Consider the following 22071-nt stretch of genomic DNA (forward strand, 5'->3'; position numbering starts at 1 on the left):
ATTTGAGTGAGAAATTACCCTTTTTTTCACAGAGCTCGGGAAAGTACTGAGTGTACAGTGCTAACGTAAAACCAAAATGGGTAAAACCATAAGGAATATTCTTTGTCCCTGATGCAAATTTAACATGAGAAATTATATCTCTCTCTCAAAAACTACGTTACTCCAGAGGGAGCCTTTTCTCACAATGTTTTATACTACCAACAGCTCTCCATTGCTTGTTACCAAGTAAGGTTTTATGCTAACAATTATTTTGAGTAATTACCAATAGTGTCCACTGCCTTTAATAATTTCAGATAAATCATTCTGATTTAGGATTCCAGAAATGACCAAGACAATCTGTTCTAGCCAATTCATCAACAAATCAATTTGAATCAAGGGTGATTTTAAGTCTGATGGTCAAGTGTTTCTGGTTTATTGAGTTCAAGATCTGGCCTTTCAGGTTTTTATAAAGACCAATTGAAGTGCATGTTCAGAGGGTCCCATGTATAAATCCTTTGTGCTTATGAATGTACGGGTCAATGATCCCTGCGTTAAGGCGGTCCTATTTGCTAAACAGGGCCGCTAAACAGGGGCACCTTAAACTGTGGTGTATAGTGTTTAGGTTATTCGGTTATTCCACATTCAGGTATTCCAATCGGGGCCAGCATAATAGCAATATAACAGTTAAGAGTCAATTCTGATGCCCGTTTTTAGTTGGTGTTGAGTGGTTTAGTTTTGCTTTTTGGGGTGGTTCCTTGCCTTCAAAAATGTTGATTTTTTTTTTTTTTTTTAACATGGTGCTTATCCAGCAACACTTTATTTTTAGCTTTCATTCCAAAGCGCAGCAATGCTTCTTTAAGTTCATTTCTTACATCCATTGTTTACTTCCATGGTTGTGCATCTAATGCATAGGATACTATTTGAATAACTAAGGCATGTTAGTATACTGTTATCCCTTTGTTTTGTAAGTACCAAATGCATGTTACACAACACAGCCTACCCCCAACAAAGACATTAAACCCATACCAAACATTTCACAGAATTCAATCCAGCAAAAGCAATTTCTAGATTCAATATTGTCCTTGTGGCTGAATACACAACATTGTGACAATAATAGGTAAGAATGAAAGCGTGCTATTGGGCCAGATGACCAATTACAAGCAGCCAGCACATGTATACGCTGCAGTGTAGTTGGTAATAATAGCTTATTCTTGGATTGCTATCAATTCATGTTGATTGTTAGAGGCAGTCAGCGCTGCTCATCGTTTATCAGTCTGTTTTCTCATATCATATCACCTGCCACTTCCTGCAGATAGCAGTATTGCAGATAGCAGTATTGGAAAAAATCGTTGCAACTTGATGAAAAACTAAAGCGTGCTTTTAAAGGTCCTGGACACTATTGGTAACTGCTCAAAATAATTGTTCGCATAAAAACTTACTTGTTAGAAATCAATGGAGAGCTGATGATAGAATAAAACATTATCAATATAAACCACAAGGGAAACTGACTGGGTAAATTTTGAAATGATTTTTGGGGTTGAACAAAGAATTGACTAGAGTGGGATTCGAACCAACGACCTCCGGATTAACGTGCCGGCGCTCTACCAACTGAGCTATCTAGAATAAAACATTGTGAGAAACGTCTGCCTCTAATGTTGTTTTCAAGACAGAAGTTATTTCTCATTAAAATCTTTGAATTTGATTTCAAAGCCTCAGAATTTGATTTTGAGGTCTTGAATTCAAGCATCTGAAAGCACACAACTTTGTGTGACAAGGGTTTTTTTCTTCCATTATTATCCCACAACTTCAACGACCAATTGAGATCAAACTTTCACAGGTTTACTATTTTATGCATATCTTGAGATACACCAAGTGACAAGACTGGTCTTTTACAATTACCAATAGTGTCCAGTGTCTTTAACACATAACCTATTTGCAAACTGTATGTAGTGTACAACTTAAAAGTGCTTTTCAGCTGAGCATTCACTCTAATCAATACAAAAGAATGTAAACATTTGATAAGGAACTGATAAAGATTTTGGTCAGAGTTCATCGGAAACCCATGGTTTATGAGATACTCACTGGATAACTGTGATTGTAGTGGCTCTGTTTGTTTTTACAAGATAAATTAATTTTAAAAATTCATTAAGAAATAGAATGTTACAATATCAAATGACAAATTAAACATTGGAAAGGTCTGTTTTGAAAAACATAACAAAAATTACATTATTTTAGGGGGGTTGTTTGTGGTTTGTTCTCTTTTTTTCTGTAGGTTTGTGGGGTTTTTTATATGTTATTTTTAACTAAAACAAATTTATTTATGATTTTCTCAATGTGGTTATTTTTTTACTTCTAAAAGGACAAAATGGTCCTTTGATAAGACTGATATTTAATTTTTATTGATTATCTTTGTGTAATTTAAAACTTTAAAATGCCAAGTTAAACAACAAAGAAAACTAATAAAACAAGTAAAAAATCAAAGTTTAATTGGTATGAAATGATTGAGTATAACACAATTTTTAAACATATTTTTTTGACAATTTTGGGACCATGAGAATATTGTTAATCTTCCTTATGCTTAAATTTGTAACCATACTTGACAATTCCACAAAAATTGACTCTACTTTGAAGTACCAAACTGTCAAGAAACATCTTTGCATTCCTGCCATGTTTTCAAAAGAACTCAGTATGATAACTACATTTTATTGCAACTTTATTATATTTATTTTATTGCACTTTTAATTACACTGCCCACCCCACTTATAAACTGAAATGGAACTTCAACAATTTGTTATTTTGTACAATATCAATCCACCTGACAGGCCGTTCTAATTGAAAAGCTGAAAAGTTAAAAGCTGGGAAATGGCTCAAACTGTCAAAACCTGTCATCATAAACATCTATTCACTCTGTTACATTTCTATTGGAAATAATTGACACTGAGAGGACAAAAAGCCATTTGATTGTAGGGTTTGATGACCCATTGAACTGCGGTGTAAAGCGTACATTGCCCAGGCTGTCCTCTCGTTGTGCGTGACCCCGTTCATTGAATACAGTGCAATAATATCTATGATTGCTGACTCTGAAAGAGTGTACGCCATCTGTCGCAGTTTGGGTAAGTGCAGCATACCGCACAAAACTGCAAAATGATCTAATTACATCAGGTCTCAATTGCTATCACGATTTAGTCTTATCATTAAAAATGCGATTGGTCTGATGAATCTGGGCTCGCCATTCCACTCTTATTTCAATTCTCATCTATAAAGTGATTTGACGTTGGAGTCAGTCTTTCTGTAATGTCGACAGATGTTTCTAACAATAAAACCCTTTTCTTCAATATGAAACTTGTATTTCAGCGTCAATATGGTGCTCTCTGTACAGTGTTTGTTTTTTCTTTTTAGAAACTTTTTCACCCCTGAGAAATATTTTTTTACAAAGAGTAAATGTTAGTGTCGGTAGTAGTAACAAAAATGTTAATACTTTTGGATTAAAGGGAAGGTACACGTTTGGTAATTACTCAAAACAAATATTAACTTAAAAACTGACTTAGGATGAGCATTGGAGAGCTGTTGATAGTATAAAACATTGTGGGAAACGACTCCCTCTGAAGCAACATAGTTTTTGAGAAACGGGGTAATTTCTCACTAAAATATTAAAAGACTTCTAGCATGTTCGTCCAACAAGGGTGTTTTTTCATTTTCTCACAACTTCGATGACCAACTGAGCCCAATAGGCACAGGCTTGTTATTTTATGCTTATGATGGGATACACCAAGTGAGAAGATCGGTCTTTGACAATTACCAAACAAGTGCCTCTAAATACTGAAGTTGCCAAAAAAAAAGATCTAGTCTCAGTCTGACAAAAATAAATTCATATAAAACTAAAACTTGATTTTGATTAATTTTTTGATTGACATGGTTTATTTAAAAATCAAACTTAGTAAAAACAGCTCGCTGATACATCACGATTTAACATATAATAGAAATTTGAAAAAAGTACATAGCATTTAAAAGTCATTTAAAAAGAAAAAAGAGAGAATAGTGAAAAACTTTCTTTGAAAAGGTTGCGTGATTTGACATAAAAGTTGTGACTCTGCCCAAACTTAGCCATGTTATTACGAAGGTGTGGTGACTTGGTAAATATTTGAGCAGTGTTAAGTTGAGTAGCCAGGTCAAGTATAGCAATAGTGTTATTTGAAGGAAAGGACTTCCTCTATAGCACCCTGCCACGGCATCAAGTGAGCGTGTCAAGAGCCCTGGCTAGAAATCTAGGCTGGATTGATGATCGTGGGCCACTACTTAGAAGAGTCTACCTAGGATGTTGTCGATTGTAATCACGCAGCTTGTCTGACCATCATTGTCCTGTTATTACATCTAGGCTTCTCTCTGTTATACTTCATAACCAGTTTGGAAATCTTTGACTTGGATGACATTGTAGGGTTTACCATCATATTTGAGAGGGTCTGGATTTCAGTCATGTCAATCTTTGGACTTTGTTTTAAAGGGAAGGTACACGTTTGGTAATTACTCAAGACACATATTAACTTAAAAACTGACTTGGTAAAGAGCATTGGAGAGCTGTTGATAGTATAAAACATTGTGGGAAACGACTCCCTCTGAAGAAACGTAGTTTTTATGAAAGAGGTAATTTCTCACTAAAATATTAAAAGACTTCTAGCTAGAAGTCTTTTATTCCTATCTGAAAGCACACAAATCCCTCCAACAAGGGTGTTTTTTCTTTCATCATTTTCTCGCAACTTCAATGACCAAAATTGAGCCCAAATTTTCACAGGCTTGTTATTTTATGCGTATGATGGGATACACCAAGTGAGAACACTGGTCTCTGACAATTACCAATAGTGTACAATGTCTTTAAATGGCTTGAATCTTTTGTTTGATGTGTTTTTAGTGTTTCGTATAAGACTATACCTACAAACAAATTATTGGAAATTGTTGATGCACTACATGTAGCTCACTTATGATGTTTAAAATGAGCGCAAACTGATATGAGAAATTGTTTCCCTTTAAGAACTGAAGTCTTTAAAAAGCGAATGATGAAAGCAAATGAAAAGTTGCATTTCACTGAACACCGTATCACTTTCAGTAACTGTAACATTTTTGGGGGGGTATGAAAAATGTAAATATAATTATCTCAATACCTTCAGATTGTTTCATCATGTGTTAACTCTCCAAAACTAAACTGGTATTTTTTAACAATCTCCAGCAACTACTTCACAATATAACAACAAACCTACAGATAAATGCCATGTGCCAAAAAGGTGAATTTCAAAACATAACTTTTCATGAACTGCCAAGTAAAAAACTAAAGAAACTAAACACAGCTTCTTACAAACAAGTTCCCAGTGGACTGTTTTATTGCAAGCAATAAATGACAACTTTTATCTTTACTTCTGCTTGAAAATGTAAACAAAAAGCCATCAGGACGGATGTGTGGGGAACAAACTACTCCATAAAGGCGCCCGTACTGCTTCCACAACCAATATGCCAAGTTTCAAGACTAACATTTTTGCCTCACCATTTGCTTACAACATTAAAATTTTATTGCCTACAACTCCAGTTGCTTTTATTGTCGTAAACAAAGCATCCTGGCTGCTATATCAAATGTATGCTGCGCTTTGTATATCATAATGTTTGTTATCAAATTGGATGGCACATGTCTGCAAATTATTGAAAGGAAATATCTTATAAATTGTAGTTACTGAGTTAAAGCTTAAGTATTCTATGAGACCGACCACCAAGTCTGCATCATTCATTTACAGTAATTTCGTTTTGAGAAGTATCATGTGTAACTAGTTATTTATTAGAATGAAATACTTTATTACTCAACCTAAATTTATGGGGTTTTTGTTTTCGTTGTAAGTTTTACTTTTGAAGCCATCATAAGAAGATCAGTGATTGTGGAGAATTTTATTTTAGGGAAATATTATCAATTATAAAATCACAAACTTCAACAAGCCTTAGAATAACAAATGCTTCACAAATTAAGTGGTCTTACATTAGCCTAACCTGGGAGTAAATATAGAAATAGAATGCAGGTACATTTCTGAGAGCTCCTTTTTGAGTTGTCGGATAAAGGCATAACGATAAATGGCATGGAAATCGGACTAACTTTCACTTTTCAAGTGCAGTTAATTAAAAAGCATTAAATTAATTTAACAGTTAAAAAACAGGACAGTTCTTTTAAGAACTGAGAAGTCTCCCGAACATCCGATAATCTACTCCGCGGTAGTAGAATAAAGAAAGACAGTTCTCTAAGAACAAACTCTACCTGGCAAGTAGATACACACATGGTGTTATCGCAAACCAAATATAACTTTCACTTTGGATTTCCTTCACTTTCTTAAAATATCCTAGTAAGAAAGTGACGGGGAAGGAAAATTAAGTGTACCTGTATTATACTGTTTTGCTGTACCTGTATTCTATCGTTGTATTCTACTGCTGTCAATCAGGGTCAATTGTTCACATGGGTCTCCGTTCATTTTATCAAGAAGTTTTTCTTTTAAAAAATCAGGTAAAATCAAAATTCTTACACACAAAATTGTAAATGGTACTTTCCATTGGTTGGACCTTGGTACTTGCAATATTTAACTCAAGAAGTCAATTCATGGGTTCTACTAAAAGGTTGGCGTATATAAAACCTAAATTTTAAAGCTTGTCAGGACTTCTGCAGTATGCAAGATACTTGATGTTTGGTTTGAATACTAGATATGGTTCCTGAAAGAAAGATTTATTGTTATAAAGTTATACTGGAATCAAATACACTACCAAGCTAGCTGTGTCATACACTGGTTGTTGTATCTAAACTAAACATGTTGTGTATGCCCTATGCAGAACATTTTGATAAGAATGTTTTACAAAGCCTCAATTATTAAACAAAAAACTACAGGTACATAGCACTCACGGCGGGGCGGGAATGGCTAAATGGGCCCAGTGAAGAATCAATTGTCCTAATTCAATACGGGCTTCTTACCTTGCTGTTGTACAATCTTCATACAAAATGTCGAATTCTTTTCTAGTGAGAAGTTTACAGCGATTGACTCCGGGTTGAATGGCTCCCAAACCCCTCAAGATTCGAACCTGCTCCACGTTGCATACCACTGGAATAATGTTCAGACGTTTCAGTTTGGTGTAAACTGTATGCAGCCCACCAACAAGATGTCTTAAAAACAGATCAAAGGCTTGGGGCAGACAGATCATCACATCGCCAGCGATGTTGAAGCTAGCCACTTTAGCACCCCGATACTCGATAAGTTTGCACTCATTGTTGGCCGGGTCGGAGCTGACAGGCGGAGGGGTGCTATACGCCACCTTGTCCAGCTTGTACAGGACACTGGTCGGGGGGACTTGAGTCGGTGGAGAGTTCATCATGCTTTACGAAATAAAACAACTGCAGAATCTCAGATATTTAAACTTAAGAAACAGTCAAGCAAGTGTACAACAGCGAATACATCTGCAGTGGTCTTTTGTTTCGACTCGCTCCTCCAGTGGTTCGTTGATTGATAATGTCCTGTTCACGTTTTACAATATTTTCATTTACGACCAATCCCTCCTTGTGTGCGCACCCAGCGGTAGTTAATAGAAGTGTGACAGTCGTACAGTCCCGCATGCTATGTGCACATTTCTTATACCAATATGCACTCAATCAATGAACACATTGGACGTACTTTCACGCACGTGGGGTCAGAGGGTCATTCCACTTTTAGAATAGGGATGAAGTAACAAGTATTTCTTTGTCGGGTATGATTATTATAAGCATCTATTGGTCGTCGCTTTTTTAAAGACATTTTATTTGCAAGTAATGAATGTGGATTGCGTTGCATTCCTGTGTATATGATGTAACCAAACAGATGTGAAATACATGTTAAGTTCCTTTGTGAGAAAAGCATTGTTATTTCTAATTTATCTAATTCCAATCAATAGAGGGCTAGGCTATTAGTGTAAAGTAACACAACAACCGGGTGTGGACTTTCGGGAGTGTTGAATATTTTGCGGTTCAATAAAGCCTGTAAGCACAAAAACTTGCTAAGAAAAAAATTGCACTGTATACTCAGTACTCAGTACAGTTTTTGCTAAGCAAAAAAATTATTTGTCAATAGGCTTAATGAAACAGCTTTATGAAATTGGGCCAAGCTCCCTTACAATGCATATGTCAACGTTTTGCAATATGCATTTCCAGATGTGAGGTCTTTAGAAAGCTTACCAATGTCTCTTAAGTTTAGTTTTGAATTATGTACAACAATTGTTGTTTATTCAACGTTTTGACAAGTAGGCCTAAACTTCATCCATGGAGGTGCCATGTTCAATCTCAATATTTAAAGGCAGTGGACACTATTGGTAATTGTTCAAAATAATTATTAGCATAAAAACTTACTTGGTGACAAGTAATGGAGAGCTGTTGATAGTAGAAAACATTGTGAGAAACGGCTCCCTCTGAAGTAACGTAGTTTTCAAGAAAGAAGTAATTTTCCACGAATTTGATTTCGAGACCTCAGATTTAGAATTTGAGGTCTCGAAATCAAATATCTGAAAGCGCACAACTAACTTCGTGTGACAAGTGTGTTTTTTCTTTCATTATTATCTCGCAACTTCGATGACCGATTGAGCTCAAATTTCCCAGGTTTGTTATTTTATGCATATGTTGAGACACACATAAGTGAGAAGACTGGTCTTTGACATTTACCAATAGTGTCCAGTGTCTTTAAAGACACCGGACACTATTGGTAATTTCTCAGTTAGCATAAAAACTTACTTGGTAACGAGCAATGGCGAGCTATTGATATAGAATATAAAACATTGTGAGAAGCCGTTACAGCTTCCTTTAAAGTAACGTAGTTTTTGAAAGAGGTAAATTCTCACTAAAATAATAAAATACTTCAGCTGAAGCCTTTTTTTATGCATCTAATAAAAGCACACTAAGTTGTGTAACTGGTTTGTTTTTTCTTTCGGTATTCTCCTGCAACCTCGATGACCTTTTTAATTTAGCCAACATTTCCACAGGTTTGTTTTGTATGCATGTTGGGGATACAAGTGACAAATACTGGGCCCAATTTCATAGAGCTGCTTAAGCACAAAATTGTGCTTAAGCAAAAAAATCCTTGCTTAGTAAAATCAGAGTACCGGCCAAGACTCAACTCAATTGTTATGCTAAGTAAACAACAGCTAAATACCAGTCACAAGCAATTTATATGGCATTAAATTTTTGCCAGTAACATGTGAAAAATAAGCGATCTATTTTCGTGCTTAAGCAAATTTTTTGCTTAAGCAGCTCTATGAAATTGGCCCCTGGTCTTTGACAATAACCAAACGTGTCCAGTGCCGCATTCATTTCTCAAGACTCAACAATTATTGTTATTGCTACAGATGAAAAACAAACTATGTGTGTTTTCAAACCTTGAATGGTTCGTTTATCAATAGTATTGTTTGCTTTGTGTTTTTGTTTGGGGGTAATTAGATTGCATTGTTTATTTTCTTTAATGAAAGCACGTCGAACAACCTGCTTGTTAGTTAAAATGTCATCAAATAGTTCGGTCGCAACATTTGAAGAAGAAAAAAACGGTTCACGTTTTCAGGAATTTTGCACGATTATATTATGGCTTATTTTGGTTGCGGCAATGGAATAGCCGATGATTTATTGGAACTTCTATTTCTCTGACTTTTGGCAGTATTCTGACGATAGTTTCTTTGATTTTTGTCTGAGAATGAAACTTATTTAGGCAATTACCAATCTATACTTTGTCTTTTAGATAATGGTGATGTAATGAGTAACTTCCGAAAGCCTGGATGACATAAGTATTTGCTTTTAGAGTGCTATCGTTCGATCCAGTCGCCAATTAAACTTAAAATGTGCAGAAATTGTCCATTTCCCCACGATGGCATGCGGGAGGAAGTATTCTGGTATTAAGGTCCGGACTTTCGACAAAATGTAGCAATGTTGGACAAGATTTTACAAGGGACCCTGGACACTTCAAATATTGTTGTCTTTTCACATTTTGTAAAATTGTACAACCATGCTACAATTTAGCAAGAGACCCTTGCTAAATTTCTCTCGTGTGAAAGGGGCTCTACTCGTATGAAAGGCATCAAGCTTGTTTTTGTCAAATTCCTACTTAAGATGGTTAGTACCCCCCCCCCCCCAGTATACACATGCCCACATAAAAAGAAAGAAATCAAGTTCTCAAGCAACCCGCATTTGTGTGGGGCTTTATTCTTCTTCATTACCGGACTTTATTTCAAATAACTGGCCTTTCAAATCATGAACTTCAGTTTCAAAAAATTAATTGCGTTTAGCAAGCTTAATAATAGTAGCCCAACAAAAAAAAACTTCGGTAAAAACTGTTGGGTAGGTTTGGATGGGAAGAAAAAATGATAAGGGAATTAATTGGGCTAAGTTTGAACAAACAAAAAATTCAAAGACAGAGACTAACAAGATTTTGTAACAAGCATAAGTGATTTCGGCCAGTATATAAACATTTACCCTCCTCCGTAAGGATTTACGGTAAATTCTCAGGTGCCTGGCACAGTCATCGTTTTCTGACTGCAAGATCCCCCGAAAAGCCCACACGCACGTCCCTGTTTAACAGTGGACACTCAGGGGTTTGAACGGTGGACGACCGTAAACACTCTCCACCCCCCATGACAAAATGTATCCCCACCCACCCTGTAGAAGCAATGGACAAGTGGCTACAGCCTTTGCATGGGCTTTATTTCTATACAGTGGGCATCCTTAGTGCGTGGTGTTAATTTACAGGTGATTACAGGGCCCAATTTCATAGAGCTGCTAAGCACAAAAATTTACTTAGCATGAAATTTCGCCCTTGATAAAAACAGGAATGCCAACCAAATTTCCACGTGATTTTCAGGACAAGCAAACAACAGCTGAATATCAGTAAGAAAGCAACATGCAACAAATGGAAATTTGGGTGGAAATTATTTTTTAATCGAGGAATAAACTTCATGCTAAGCAAATTGTTGTGCTTAGCAGCTCTATGAAATTGGGCCCTGATGCGATGATGCAGCCATACTACACTGCAAACTGCATTCGACGTGAAATATCACTGATTGTTCACTGGAGTGAACACTCGTCGACAATGAGAAATAATCATGCGAATAAAAAAACACTTGAAGGTCGGTTGCTTGCGTTGTTCTTCCATTGAGAGTGTTTTACTAAAGACAAATTTCTGGCTAGTGTAACAGGTCAAGCGATATATGAAAATAAAAACCTTTATCACAAGTCACGTTAGACTCTGCTGACGTGGCAATCGTTTGTAATAACGTTAAGAAACTTACAGACAATGAAAAATATACAGTAATTGTTCACTTGAGTGATAAGCATTTATTGACTTATGAACTGGCAGGGCTGCCTTTTGTGACGGAAGCAAGTACGACACTGCTCTAGAATTGCAAGGGTCGTGGGTTCGAATCCCACCCGAGTAGTATGCCTGTGATATTTTTCACAGAGCTCGGGAAAGTACTGAGTATGCAGTGCTAACACATAATATGGGTTAAAAATAAAATAATATGAAGCAGTTAATTCAACTATCGTTCTATAAGATTACAATACAGATTCCAGAAAGTTATACTATTCCATGTTAAGTTGTAAACAAATCCGCAAATTAAAAACTAAAAATACAATTTTGTCAGGATCCTGATTTCAAATTCATGTTGTACCACAATTTTACATGTTTATGCATTGTGTTCATCAGGGTTAAGGCCCGGTCACACGACCGTTAAGGCACGCTCGCGATTGGTTGAAATGCTCAACGCAGAATACGCCCACGCTCATTCAACCAATCGAGGGCGTGCATTTTTATCGTTATCGTTATCGGGGCCTGTGTGACCGGGCCTTTAGTCCGTGGCGCATGCGAAAAATATTGTATACTGTTTGTGTCAAAACTCGTTTAGATAAAAACAAATCTGTGAACAAAAACTTTTTCGGCAAATATCGCAGTTTGCAGTATTATCAGTCTGTTTTTCCACTAAGCATGATGATCTGTGAAGACGAAACACTGTATGACAATACGCTATTGCGTTTTAGAGCGTGAACTTTGTATATCAATATAAACATCAAAACAGCTACACGTCTGATCTTGGGATAGGCATAGACCTACTGGTAACAAAATGTAAAGTTTTAAAATCACTCATGTTTCTGATGCTACTTTATTGATGAAAGTGTGAGCTGTGCATTCAGAATACCAATACTTACAATTAAAGACAGTGGACACTATTGGTAATTGTCAAAGACTAGCCTTTAAAGTTGGTGTATCTCAACATATGCATAGAATAACTATCTTGTGAAAATTTGAGCTTAATCGGTCATCGAAGTTGCGAGATAATAATGAAAGAAAAAAACACCCTTGTCACACCTTGTTGTGTGCTTTCAGATGCTTCATTTCGAGACCTCAAATTCTAAATCTGAGGTCCGAAATCAAATTCGTGGAAAATTACTTCTTTCTCGAAAACTATGGCGCTTCAGAGGGAGCCGTTTCTCACAGTGTTTTATACCATCAACCTCTCCACAATGCTAATAATTATTTTGAGTAATTACCAATAGTGTTCACTGCCTTTAATCATACACGTCAACACCCTAGCTTAGCTGACACCAAAACGTCACTACAAAGGACATCATAACAAGTGTGTTGAAAAAAATTATTATGGCTCTAAATTATACGCTGATTAGTAATTAAAAAAAAAATTAAAAATTAAAAAAGTTTTGAGATGTGCCCCCTTTCTTTACATCAAAAGTTGATAACAATCAAACGGCACAATATCCATGAAATAAAAGAGTCAGTGTTTTCTTCCATTGAGCTGTGTATATATCGTCCTTGCAGGAAGTCCAGGCTATGTGGCTCTTTGTATTATGTGACAACAGGTTACATGTAAGAAAGGACTTTTAATTAACAAGAGTGTCAGGATGCAGCCTATACACAATAGACCTGAATTGACATGTATCCTTACAAAAACGTTTAACCTTGACACAAATTGGTGCCTTTTTTAATTGTTCCTACGCGTGCTTTCCAAACAAATCAACACAATTCAACTTGTCAAATTGTCACACTCCTGCAATAATTACGTCCGAAAACAACACTTTCTTGTTTTTACACAAAATAGCAGGCATTGTATGCTTCGTTTTTGAAAGGGCAAGGGCACCGAGATATTTTCTCCTTGGTAAAGGGCACTGGAGCATTTCAAGGGCACATAGGCACAAAAATTTGCTTAGCATGAATTTTTTTCCTTGATAAAAACAGGATTACCAACAAAATTTCTATTTGTTGCATATTGCTTGTTACTGGTATTCAGCTGATGTTTGTTCATCCTGAAAATCATGTGGAAATTCTGTTGGTAATCCTGTTTTTATCGAGGCAGACATTTCATGCTAAGCAAATTTGTGTGCTTAGCAGCTCTATGAAATTGGGCCCAGGGGGCATGGAGGCAATCGCCCTCTGTGTCCCATGAATTTTCATGCCTGAAATAGTGTCGACTTCGTTGGTGTATCGTGTATCCCAACAAATGCATAAAATAACAAATCTATGGAAACTTGGATTCAATTGGTCATCAAAGTTGAAACAAAATAATGAAAGAAAATACACCCTTGCTACACAAATATGTGTGCTTTCAGATGGTTAAAAAAAACTTCAGGCATGAAGTCTTGTAATATTTGAGTAAAAAGTTACTGAAACTACGTTACTTCACAGGGAGCCGTTTCTCAGAACGTTTTATAATATCAACAGCTCTCCATTGCTCATTACCAAGTAAGTTTTTACGCTAACAATTATTTCGCCAATATTTTTTATGATGGGGGGGGGGGGGGGGGGGGTGCAACCACAGTTTTTACGAACTAAAAGTTTTCTGATCGCGCGCAAATTTCCCTCCATGAGACCTTATCGCAAATAATCGGTACCCGCACAATATACGTGGAATGAGGTGCATGCTGGTCTAGCTAGCTATCAAATTTGATCACTAGCTAGACCACCATGCACCGCATTCGACAGTTTACGCTTGCGCAATGGTATTTGCGAAAAGGTCTATTATGATTCAAGGGCGCAGAGACTGATATAAACATAAGTGTTATATACTTTTACCAAATAAATTTTAGTAAATAAGAATTAGAGTTACTTTTAAAAACGAAATAACGGTAACGGTAACTCAAACAATTTGAAACAGCGACTAAGCGTACCCGATCAAAAATAAAAAATAAAGTCCAAACATTTAAACTTAAAGAAGAAGAAAGTGTGTTTAGTTTTACACTGATGTTAGTCCTGTGGATAGGGTTGTTATAAATAACATCTTCAGAGGGAGCCGTTTCTCAAAATGTTTTATACTATCAACAGCTCTCCATTGCCCATATTATAACTTAGACTTGACTCAAGTCCCAATCCCGTGCCATCCCCAGGAAACTAATGTTTTGTGATGCTCTGCATTCCAAAGCCTGTTCCGCACACCTTCTCGGGACCACTTTTTGACGGCAAGCGCACTGTACTGTGTATGCTTACGTGTTCAGTGGGTGCGTTCGTTTAGCTTCCCTGGGTCGACCCCGCGGTGCTCACTCGGGTGAGCCCCTGACAAGAGCTAATCGAACGATCACACTCCCCCTCTACTGGTGACAGCATGCAGGTCACCCCAAAGTGACCCACTCCACAAGCAGGGCACTGGGGGCTGACCCGGGTGAGCCCCTAGAATGACGTCAAAGCTATTCGAACGTACCGGGGCAGACCGAGGTCGACCCAGGGAAGCTACACGAACGCACCCATTATAAGTTGGGGGTATGCTTTAGAGACCTCTCTCACCAGAATGGGACTTGAATCAAGTCTACATATAACTAAAAACTGCAGTCACAAACAACCTAGACCCATCTTTCTTTGCTTGGTGGTATATTTCATATAACGAGTGCAGTCAAGCTGAATCTAAGCGACTAATCGTTATCAAGAGACAGAAAAGCCAGGTATATTATTGTCATTAGGCTGATATGATATAAGCGCTGAAGGATAATCAGTGTTGTCCTCCAGTCTTCGATCTGCATCTTCACTAACATCCGTTATTTATTTTGACAATTTCGATTGGAGCTAATAACGTAAATGGCGCGCAGTGGAAAGTGGAGGTGTATATTTTAGCGCCCATTCCTTGCTTTGAAAGCGGATAACGGAAATGAATCGACTGGGATCTGAAGGCCAACTAGTGATGTTGCATCGGTGGATAACTAGGGCTAGATGACCCCCTCTTTAAATTTAGGTCAACAATAAAATACCAAGATATTGGTCAATCTTAAATTTCTCTCGAACCCAAAGATGAATTCCAAACTAACAGGGAGCGGTTTTGTAAAGGACAACAAAATAGTGACGTTTGCCCGATTTCATAGAGCTGCCTTTAAATGGAAAATATTGGTCAAACCTGCTATTATGAGCTAGTCACAAATGATACACCTGAAATGGTATTTTTGCCGATTTGGTTGATGTGCTTATTTTAATAATATAATATAATAATAATATCGAGGTTTTAGGCCCCATATATCACTATCAAGGCGCTTAGTATATACATTCATACAGAAAGAGAGGTTATTGAAAGTTATGAATTCTGAGACCCAATAATGTAGCACCATTAAAGGGTTAACAAGGTGCCATGGGGCATACAGCAGCCACAGCCAGGAACACCGGGGCGAACCCCTTCTCTTTTCGTCCCATCTGAAGGACGAATCAATGGCTAAGTGTCTTGCTTATGGACACAAGTGTAACGGCTGGGGATTCGAACCCACACTCTGCTGATCAGAAACACCAGAGTTTGAATTTGGTGTTCTTAACCGCTCGGCCACGACACTTTCCATTTTGTGAATTTTTTACTTAACGGCAGCTCTATGATATTAAGTCCTGAACTGAAGTAGCACACTCCCCCGCTGCAGGCAACCAGTCTGCGTTGTCGCTACGCCCTTCCCTTTCATATTCATTTCACCCAATTTCATATCAACTTTGGAAGGAAAGTTTTCTTCGCATTCGACATCGCCTTGTTGAAAGACAGTGAACAAGTTCACTATTACTGTATACACAACAACACATTCTTGTTATTTTCTTATGTAAATCTTTCTTATGAAGATAATCTTTGTCACAATTGTGTAGATTACCAGTGTGACATTTTGTAGTGCAATTGCCATAAGTATCCACTTATTTTTTTCAAAGGTTTTACTTTTGAATAAACCAGAGTTTTGAAGTATATTAATTGAGTAAATTCGAGTAATTTGAGTAAATTCAAATGAGACTACATAATTCCCCAAAGCATCATAACAAATGCAGAATACCCTAAAAAGGTGTTTTAATCTGTAACAGCTTTGCGTCAAGAAACAGTGATGTAAACAGAAAGAACAAGTCTGACATTAATCTTGATTTTTGTTGAAGAAATAATGATGGCTGCACTTATACTTTGTGTGCAAATGAATGCATTATTCACCGCATGCCTAACCTCATTGCATGATGGAATAGTGAGCCTCTCTAATCACTTACACATCTAAAGAAGACCATTGCATTCAACCGAGAAGGTGCGTCCATTTTAATCCAGCGAGGCCTAAGGCAGGAATATTAATCAGTCATTTTGATTCACACTTAACGCATAGTATATCAGCATGATATTGGCCTAAATTAGTCCCGTCCCATCGAACCAGGCCCCGTCATGAGACCCCCTGAGCACATGGAATTGTCCTCAACAAACGGGAAATCTTTAAGGCAAACATGAGAATTGAAATCAAGAGAACGCAGAACGACGTTCGGCATGCAGAACAGTCGTACGCATGCAAACAATCCTCAAAACCTAATACCGTCTGCAAGTGGCCAATGCATTGTGTAGGAGCACCGCGCCAACATAAAATAATGAACAAGTTGATAAATGGCGTTTACTCACAACCCACCAACATCAATTTCACTCCAGCGAGATCTTGCTGGGGCTCAATGAGATCTCCCATTTCAATCATTTAAATTGTTAATTAGTATTTTTGTACGTGTGCATTATGGAGTGAGATGACTGTGCGGATTAATTGTTGGTTCTTATTGGTTTGTTCAGTGAGGTGCATACATAGCTTCGACCATTGCTCAAGCTCACACAGCCTTTGTTCCACATCGTCAGGGCTACGGAAAATTACGACGTTTGTTTAGTTTCGTTAGACATGTTGATTGCATTTTATTAAAAAGTATCGAACCGTTGGCGTAAGGTAATAAAACCATCTTCCAATGCCAATGATATCTTTTATTATTTGCGGAATGGCACACTAGACATGAAACGGAAGTGAATGCCTTCTTTTACTCGTGATGTCAATAACGAATTGTAAACCGTCTATACTACATATTTCACTGAGAAACTGTGAACTTCAAAATATCTAGAGAATAAACACAACCATTGAAGTACCATCAAAAGACCAGTAATTTATAAAGCAATCGCCTGAATGACTCCATTGATATTTGTATCTTGTAGCGGTTTAATAAGCGACGAGAGGGAGTAAATAAATACAATTTCATGCGATTGAATGAGTTGATATTATAAATAGGAAGCATGCACCGCCTGCCATGATAGACGATTATTCCTCGCGCCAATTAAGCTCAAGCTAGGACTTTGACCAATATTTCGATATTAGTTGAGTGAGGCCAAGGGATGTCGATTGTAGAAGCAAATTGGTGGGGTTTATATTATGTTGATTAGGTATTGTTTGTTTGCGTTAACTGCCACCTGTTATAAAGCTATCCTTTGTTTTGTGGAGATCGATTGTTGATGAGGAGCGTTGGGTAGTCAGCAAGCTACAATTACACTATATTATATATTTATTACATCTCAATTATATCTGTCATTATTTATTGTTAAGCTATTTAAAGGGAATTCAATGTCTGTCATAATTGATTGAGAAATGATTTAACAATATATTCCTCACCTTTATTAATAAATCCTACTTCTTATAAAATGACATGCTATAGATAAATGTCACACAAAGATTTACAATTCAATTTGTGTTGTGGTGTTGAAATTATTTTACTTTTTGCTCATTTAATTTTCATTGCAAAACTATAATGTCATTCAATCATTTAAAGAAGTTATTCAATTTCATTAAAAAATAAGATGGTTCAAATACAAATTGTCGTTTCTGTTATTTCATGTCAAGATCCATTGCAAGGTACTGGGTTTTGGTTAAACATTTTGACTTTATCAATAATTGGCAAGCTGATTTCAATAATTGTTTGAGCGCGATCGTCTTTGTGTGAAGAAAGTTTGAACAATACAGTTAGCAGCCCGTAGAAAGTTGACAAATTAGCCAGCAGCCGATTTCAAGAAACGCTAGGATTAATCCTATCTTGAGTTAGGACGAGTAACTCATCCTAATTTAGGATGGGTTAAATGCATTCTAACGTCTATGGATACGTAACTTAAAGGCAGTGGACACTATTGGTCGTTGTCAACGACTAGCCTTCACAGTTGGTGTATCTCACTATATGCAAAAAATAACAAACCTGTGAAAATTTGAGCTCAATCGGTTATGGAACATGCGGGATATGAATGAAAGAAAAAAACATTCTTGTCACACGAAGGTCTGTGCATTTAGATGCTTGATTTCGATACCTCAAGTTCTAAATCTGAGGTCTCGAACCGTGGAAAATTACTTCTTTCTCGAAAACTATGTCACTTCAGAGGGAGCCGTTTCTCACAATGTTTTATACCATCAACCTCTTCCCATTACTCATCACCAAGAAAGGTTTTATGCTAACAATTATTTTGAATAATTACCAAAAGTGTCCACTGCCTTTAAGTCGTCCTAAGTCCTATAAGATTAATAATAATACTAATAATAAATATTAATAACAGATATTTAGAAACGCTCCCCATAGAAAGCTTTATCACAGCGCTTACAAAAACTGTAATAATGCACAATAAAACAATAAAAACTCATAGAAAAAGCTACGTACACAGTGTTTGAAAAGCATGCGAAAATGAGGGAGATTTTGGTGAAATCGACGGCAGCTCAAGCTTCCAGATCAATCGTGGCAAATTTGCTTATACTTTTCGATTAAATATGGATAGAGCTAATAAGGGCCCAATTTCATGGACCTGCTTAAGCACAAAATGTAGCTTATCACAACAAAATTGTTATAAAATAGGTTACCAGCCAAAATACCATGTTACATGCACAATTTGTGACTGGTATCCTGCTCATTTCTGCTTAGCAGACAATTGTTAAGCAATATATAATTTTTTGCTTTAGCAGCTTTTCGAAATTGGGCCCTGGATTTGGCCGAGCCCCCTCGCAAGAGCCTATGTCAATGTTGTGTTTAAAGGAACACGTTGCATTGGCTCGGACGAGTTGGTCTATAAAAAGCGTTTGTAACCGTTTGTTATAAAATGCATATTGGTAGAAAGATGTTTTAAAAGTAGAATACAATAATCCACACAAACATGCCTCGAAATTGCGTGGTTTTCTTTTACCTTGTCGACTAACAAGGTCGGCCACTTGTGGGGGTCAAATTTTTGACTCCCATAAATGGCCGACCGTGTTAGTTCGCACAGTAAAAGGAAAACCACGCAATTTCGAGGCAAACTTGTGTGGATCATTGTATTCTACTTTTAAAACATCTTTCTAACCATATGCATTTTATAAAAAAAGGTTACAGACGCTCGTCCGATCCAAGGCAATGTATTCCTTTAAACTGCCATAAAAATGTGTGCATCAAGTCTGTGTTTTCTTTTGCAACTTCAATGACCAATTGTGTCAACATTTTCACAGATTTGTTGTTTTATGCATAGTTGGGGTACACCAAGTGATGATACTGTCTTTGACAATTACCAAAGGTGTCCAGTGCCTTTAATATGCCACTTACAGTACGAGTGTACCATATTACAATAGCGAAACTACATGGGCGTGACATAAATATGACAGTAGAGTTATAGTTATTTGATAACATGACTGATTACAAAGATGGCGATCAAATGGCATATAATGACAAGTTGGTTCGCCCCAGGATGATGGGCCTCCTTACGTGTAACGCCCATGTATTATTGCAAAACTTGTACAGATCGAGTCGGAATAGTATGTATACTGTCGCACAATCTTCGCTCTCGGATATACGGAAAATTATCTGCCAAGAGAACGATGACTATACGGCTATTTCATGTATGGAACTCGCGGTAGATTTATAGACTAGGCCCTACGTATAGCGTTGATAATATTATCCGAATCAAAACGCATAGAGTGTCATACTAAAACAGAGAATAGTTCAGAAACTCTGTATGGGGTTGTGAAGGGGTTACGTTTGAACCTTTTGATGTCAATTTGGTGACATTTCATTGTTCTGTTTTGTTTTTAATTTAATTAAGTCCCTTGTTTTTCCTTCGTGAAAATGTCACGCTAAACTGTTTTTATTTGTTTCTATGTATACTTGTATATGTTTTTTTTTTTTGCTATGTAATACCAGTATTTATTATGCTTCTTTATTAATGTGGATTTAGTGATGTATGTTGTCGTTTGTTGAATAAACAGAGTAGAATAACTCAGCTCGAAAGAAAGAAGAAAAAAACACGTAAAAGTGTCAAACTATAAAACAGAGAATAGTTCAGAAACTCTGTATGGGGATGTGAAGGGGTTACGTGTAATAGTTTGTCTTCCAGTTTCAAAACTGAGAAAATAGCAAACAACAGTACAAACTAAATGGTATAAATGCAAATCATATTTATGGCCTGACGTTTCAACCTCAAAACTGATGTTGACAATTTGGAAGCCCGGGTTGTAATACCACTACTCACAAAATGGTGGCCATAAAACGTCGTATTGTGTTTGAGAAATTTGTGTTTGAATGAGATCTTTTTACATTATGAGCAATAAATGTTTCAACAATTTATGTATTAATATTGGTACAAGGGATCTCGCGTGAAATTGTGACACTGTTATAAATATCAGGGGTCGATTTCACAAAGAGTTATGACTATTCCTAACTTAGGACTAGTCCTAGGGGATAGTAAAAACGTATGGCCAGTCCTAAGTTAGGACTAGTAACTCGTTCTTAGACTTGTCTTAATTCTTTACGAAATCCACCCCTGCTATTGTAGCAAATGCTACCACAATAGCTGCAGCGACGAGGTATCGCAAGCAATATACACATATCCAACCAACTTGTGAAAATTGTTTTAAAGTGACATTTTTACGGGTTTATTAAATTGCGAGTTTCTTGAAAACTAGAGGAGGGGAGTGTACTTTTATGTGCTCTCTCAAAAACTATGGCTTTAAAGAAATATTGGGAATGAACTGGGCCCAATTTCATAGAGCTGCTAAGCACAAAAATTTGCTTAGCATGAAATTTCTGCCTCGATAAAAACCGGATTACCAACAACATTTCCACATGATTTTCAGGATGAGCAAACATCAGCTTTATTTATTTTGGTTTTTACCCATACACCGATGTGTGTTAGTACTGTATACTCAGTACTTCCCGAGTCCTGTGAAAAAATATCACAGGCATGTTACTCGGGTGGGATTCGAACCCACGACCCTTGCAATTCTAGAGCAGTGTCTTACCAACTAGACTACCGAGGTTGCCCGGCAGCTAGAGGCAGTTCGAATCCTGTTTTGGCAGCGGGTACCGCAACGATATAATAGATGTAAAATTTTGTACTAACACACATCGGTGTATGGGTAAAAACCAAAATAAATATTCTTTATCCCCGATGCAATATTATAAACATCAGCTTAATACCTGTAACAAGCAATGTGCAACAAATGGAAATTTGGATGGTAATCCTGTTTTTATCAAGGAAGAAATTTCATGCTAAGCAAATTTTTGTGCTTAGCAGCTCTATGAAATTGGGCCCTGTTTGGGGTGTATATACCTTGTGCATTGACGTCATCCAGCCGCCATCTTAGTGGAAAAAAGGTGACAAAACAATCCAGACGCACAGATTTGTACGCGCGGCGCACAGTATTGGCCAATGAACAACCTCCTTTTGACCTCGAGGTGAGGGCGCCCTACTGAAATGACGTCATGTGCATAAGGTATAATAGTTTGTTTGGACTGGCGGAGTAACCAACAGTTGACTTTTGGTAGGTCGGCCTGATGCTTCACGGATGCA

The 22071-nt window shown here is 37.0% G+C and overlaps 1 protein-coding gene across 8 annotated transcripts in view; it reads right to left on the bottom strand.

Annotated features, from left to right (window-relative positions):
- The window catches only part of LOC139936395 (dachshund homolog 1-like), a 107956-nt gene that overhangs the window by 73220 nt on the left and 12665 nt on the right, over positions 1 to 22071 (bottom strand). For 7 of the 8 annotated variants that reach the window (XM_071931215.1, XM_071931210.1, XM_071931213.1 and 4 more), the window contains exon 1: positions 6968 to 7601. The exons of the other annotated variant lie outside the window; for it this stretch is intronic. In XM_071931215.1, coding sequence (XP_071787316.1) covers positions 6968 to 7365 — 398 coding nt within the window. In that variant the 5' untranslated portion in view covers positions 7366 to 7601. Of the gene's footprint in view, positions 1 to 6967; positions 7602 to 22071 lie in introns of those variants that run through there. 8 annotated transcript variants of the gene reach the window in all.

This window comes from Asterias amurensis, chromosome 4, assembly GCF_032118995.1.
Source record: "Asterias amurensis chromosome 4, ASM3211899v1".
Taxonomy (NCBI): Eukaryota; Metazoa; Echinodermata; class Asteroidea; order Forcipulatida; family Asteriidae; genus Asterias; species Asterias amurensis.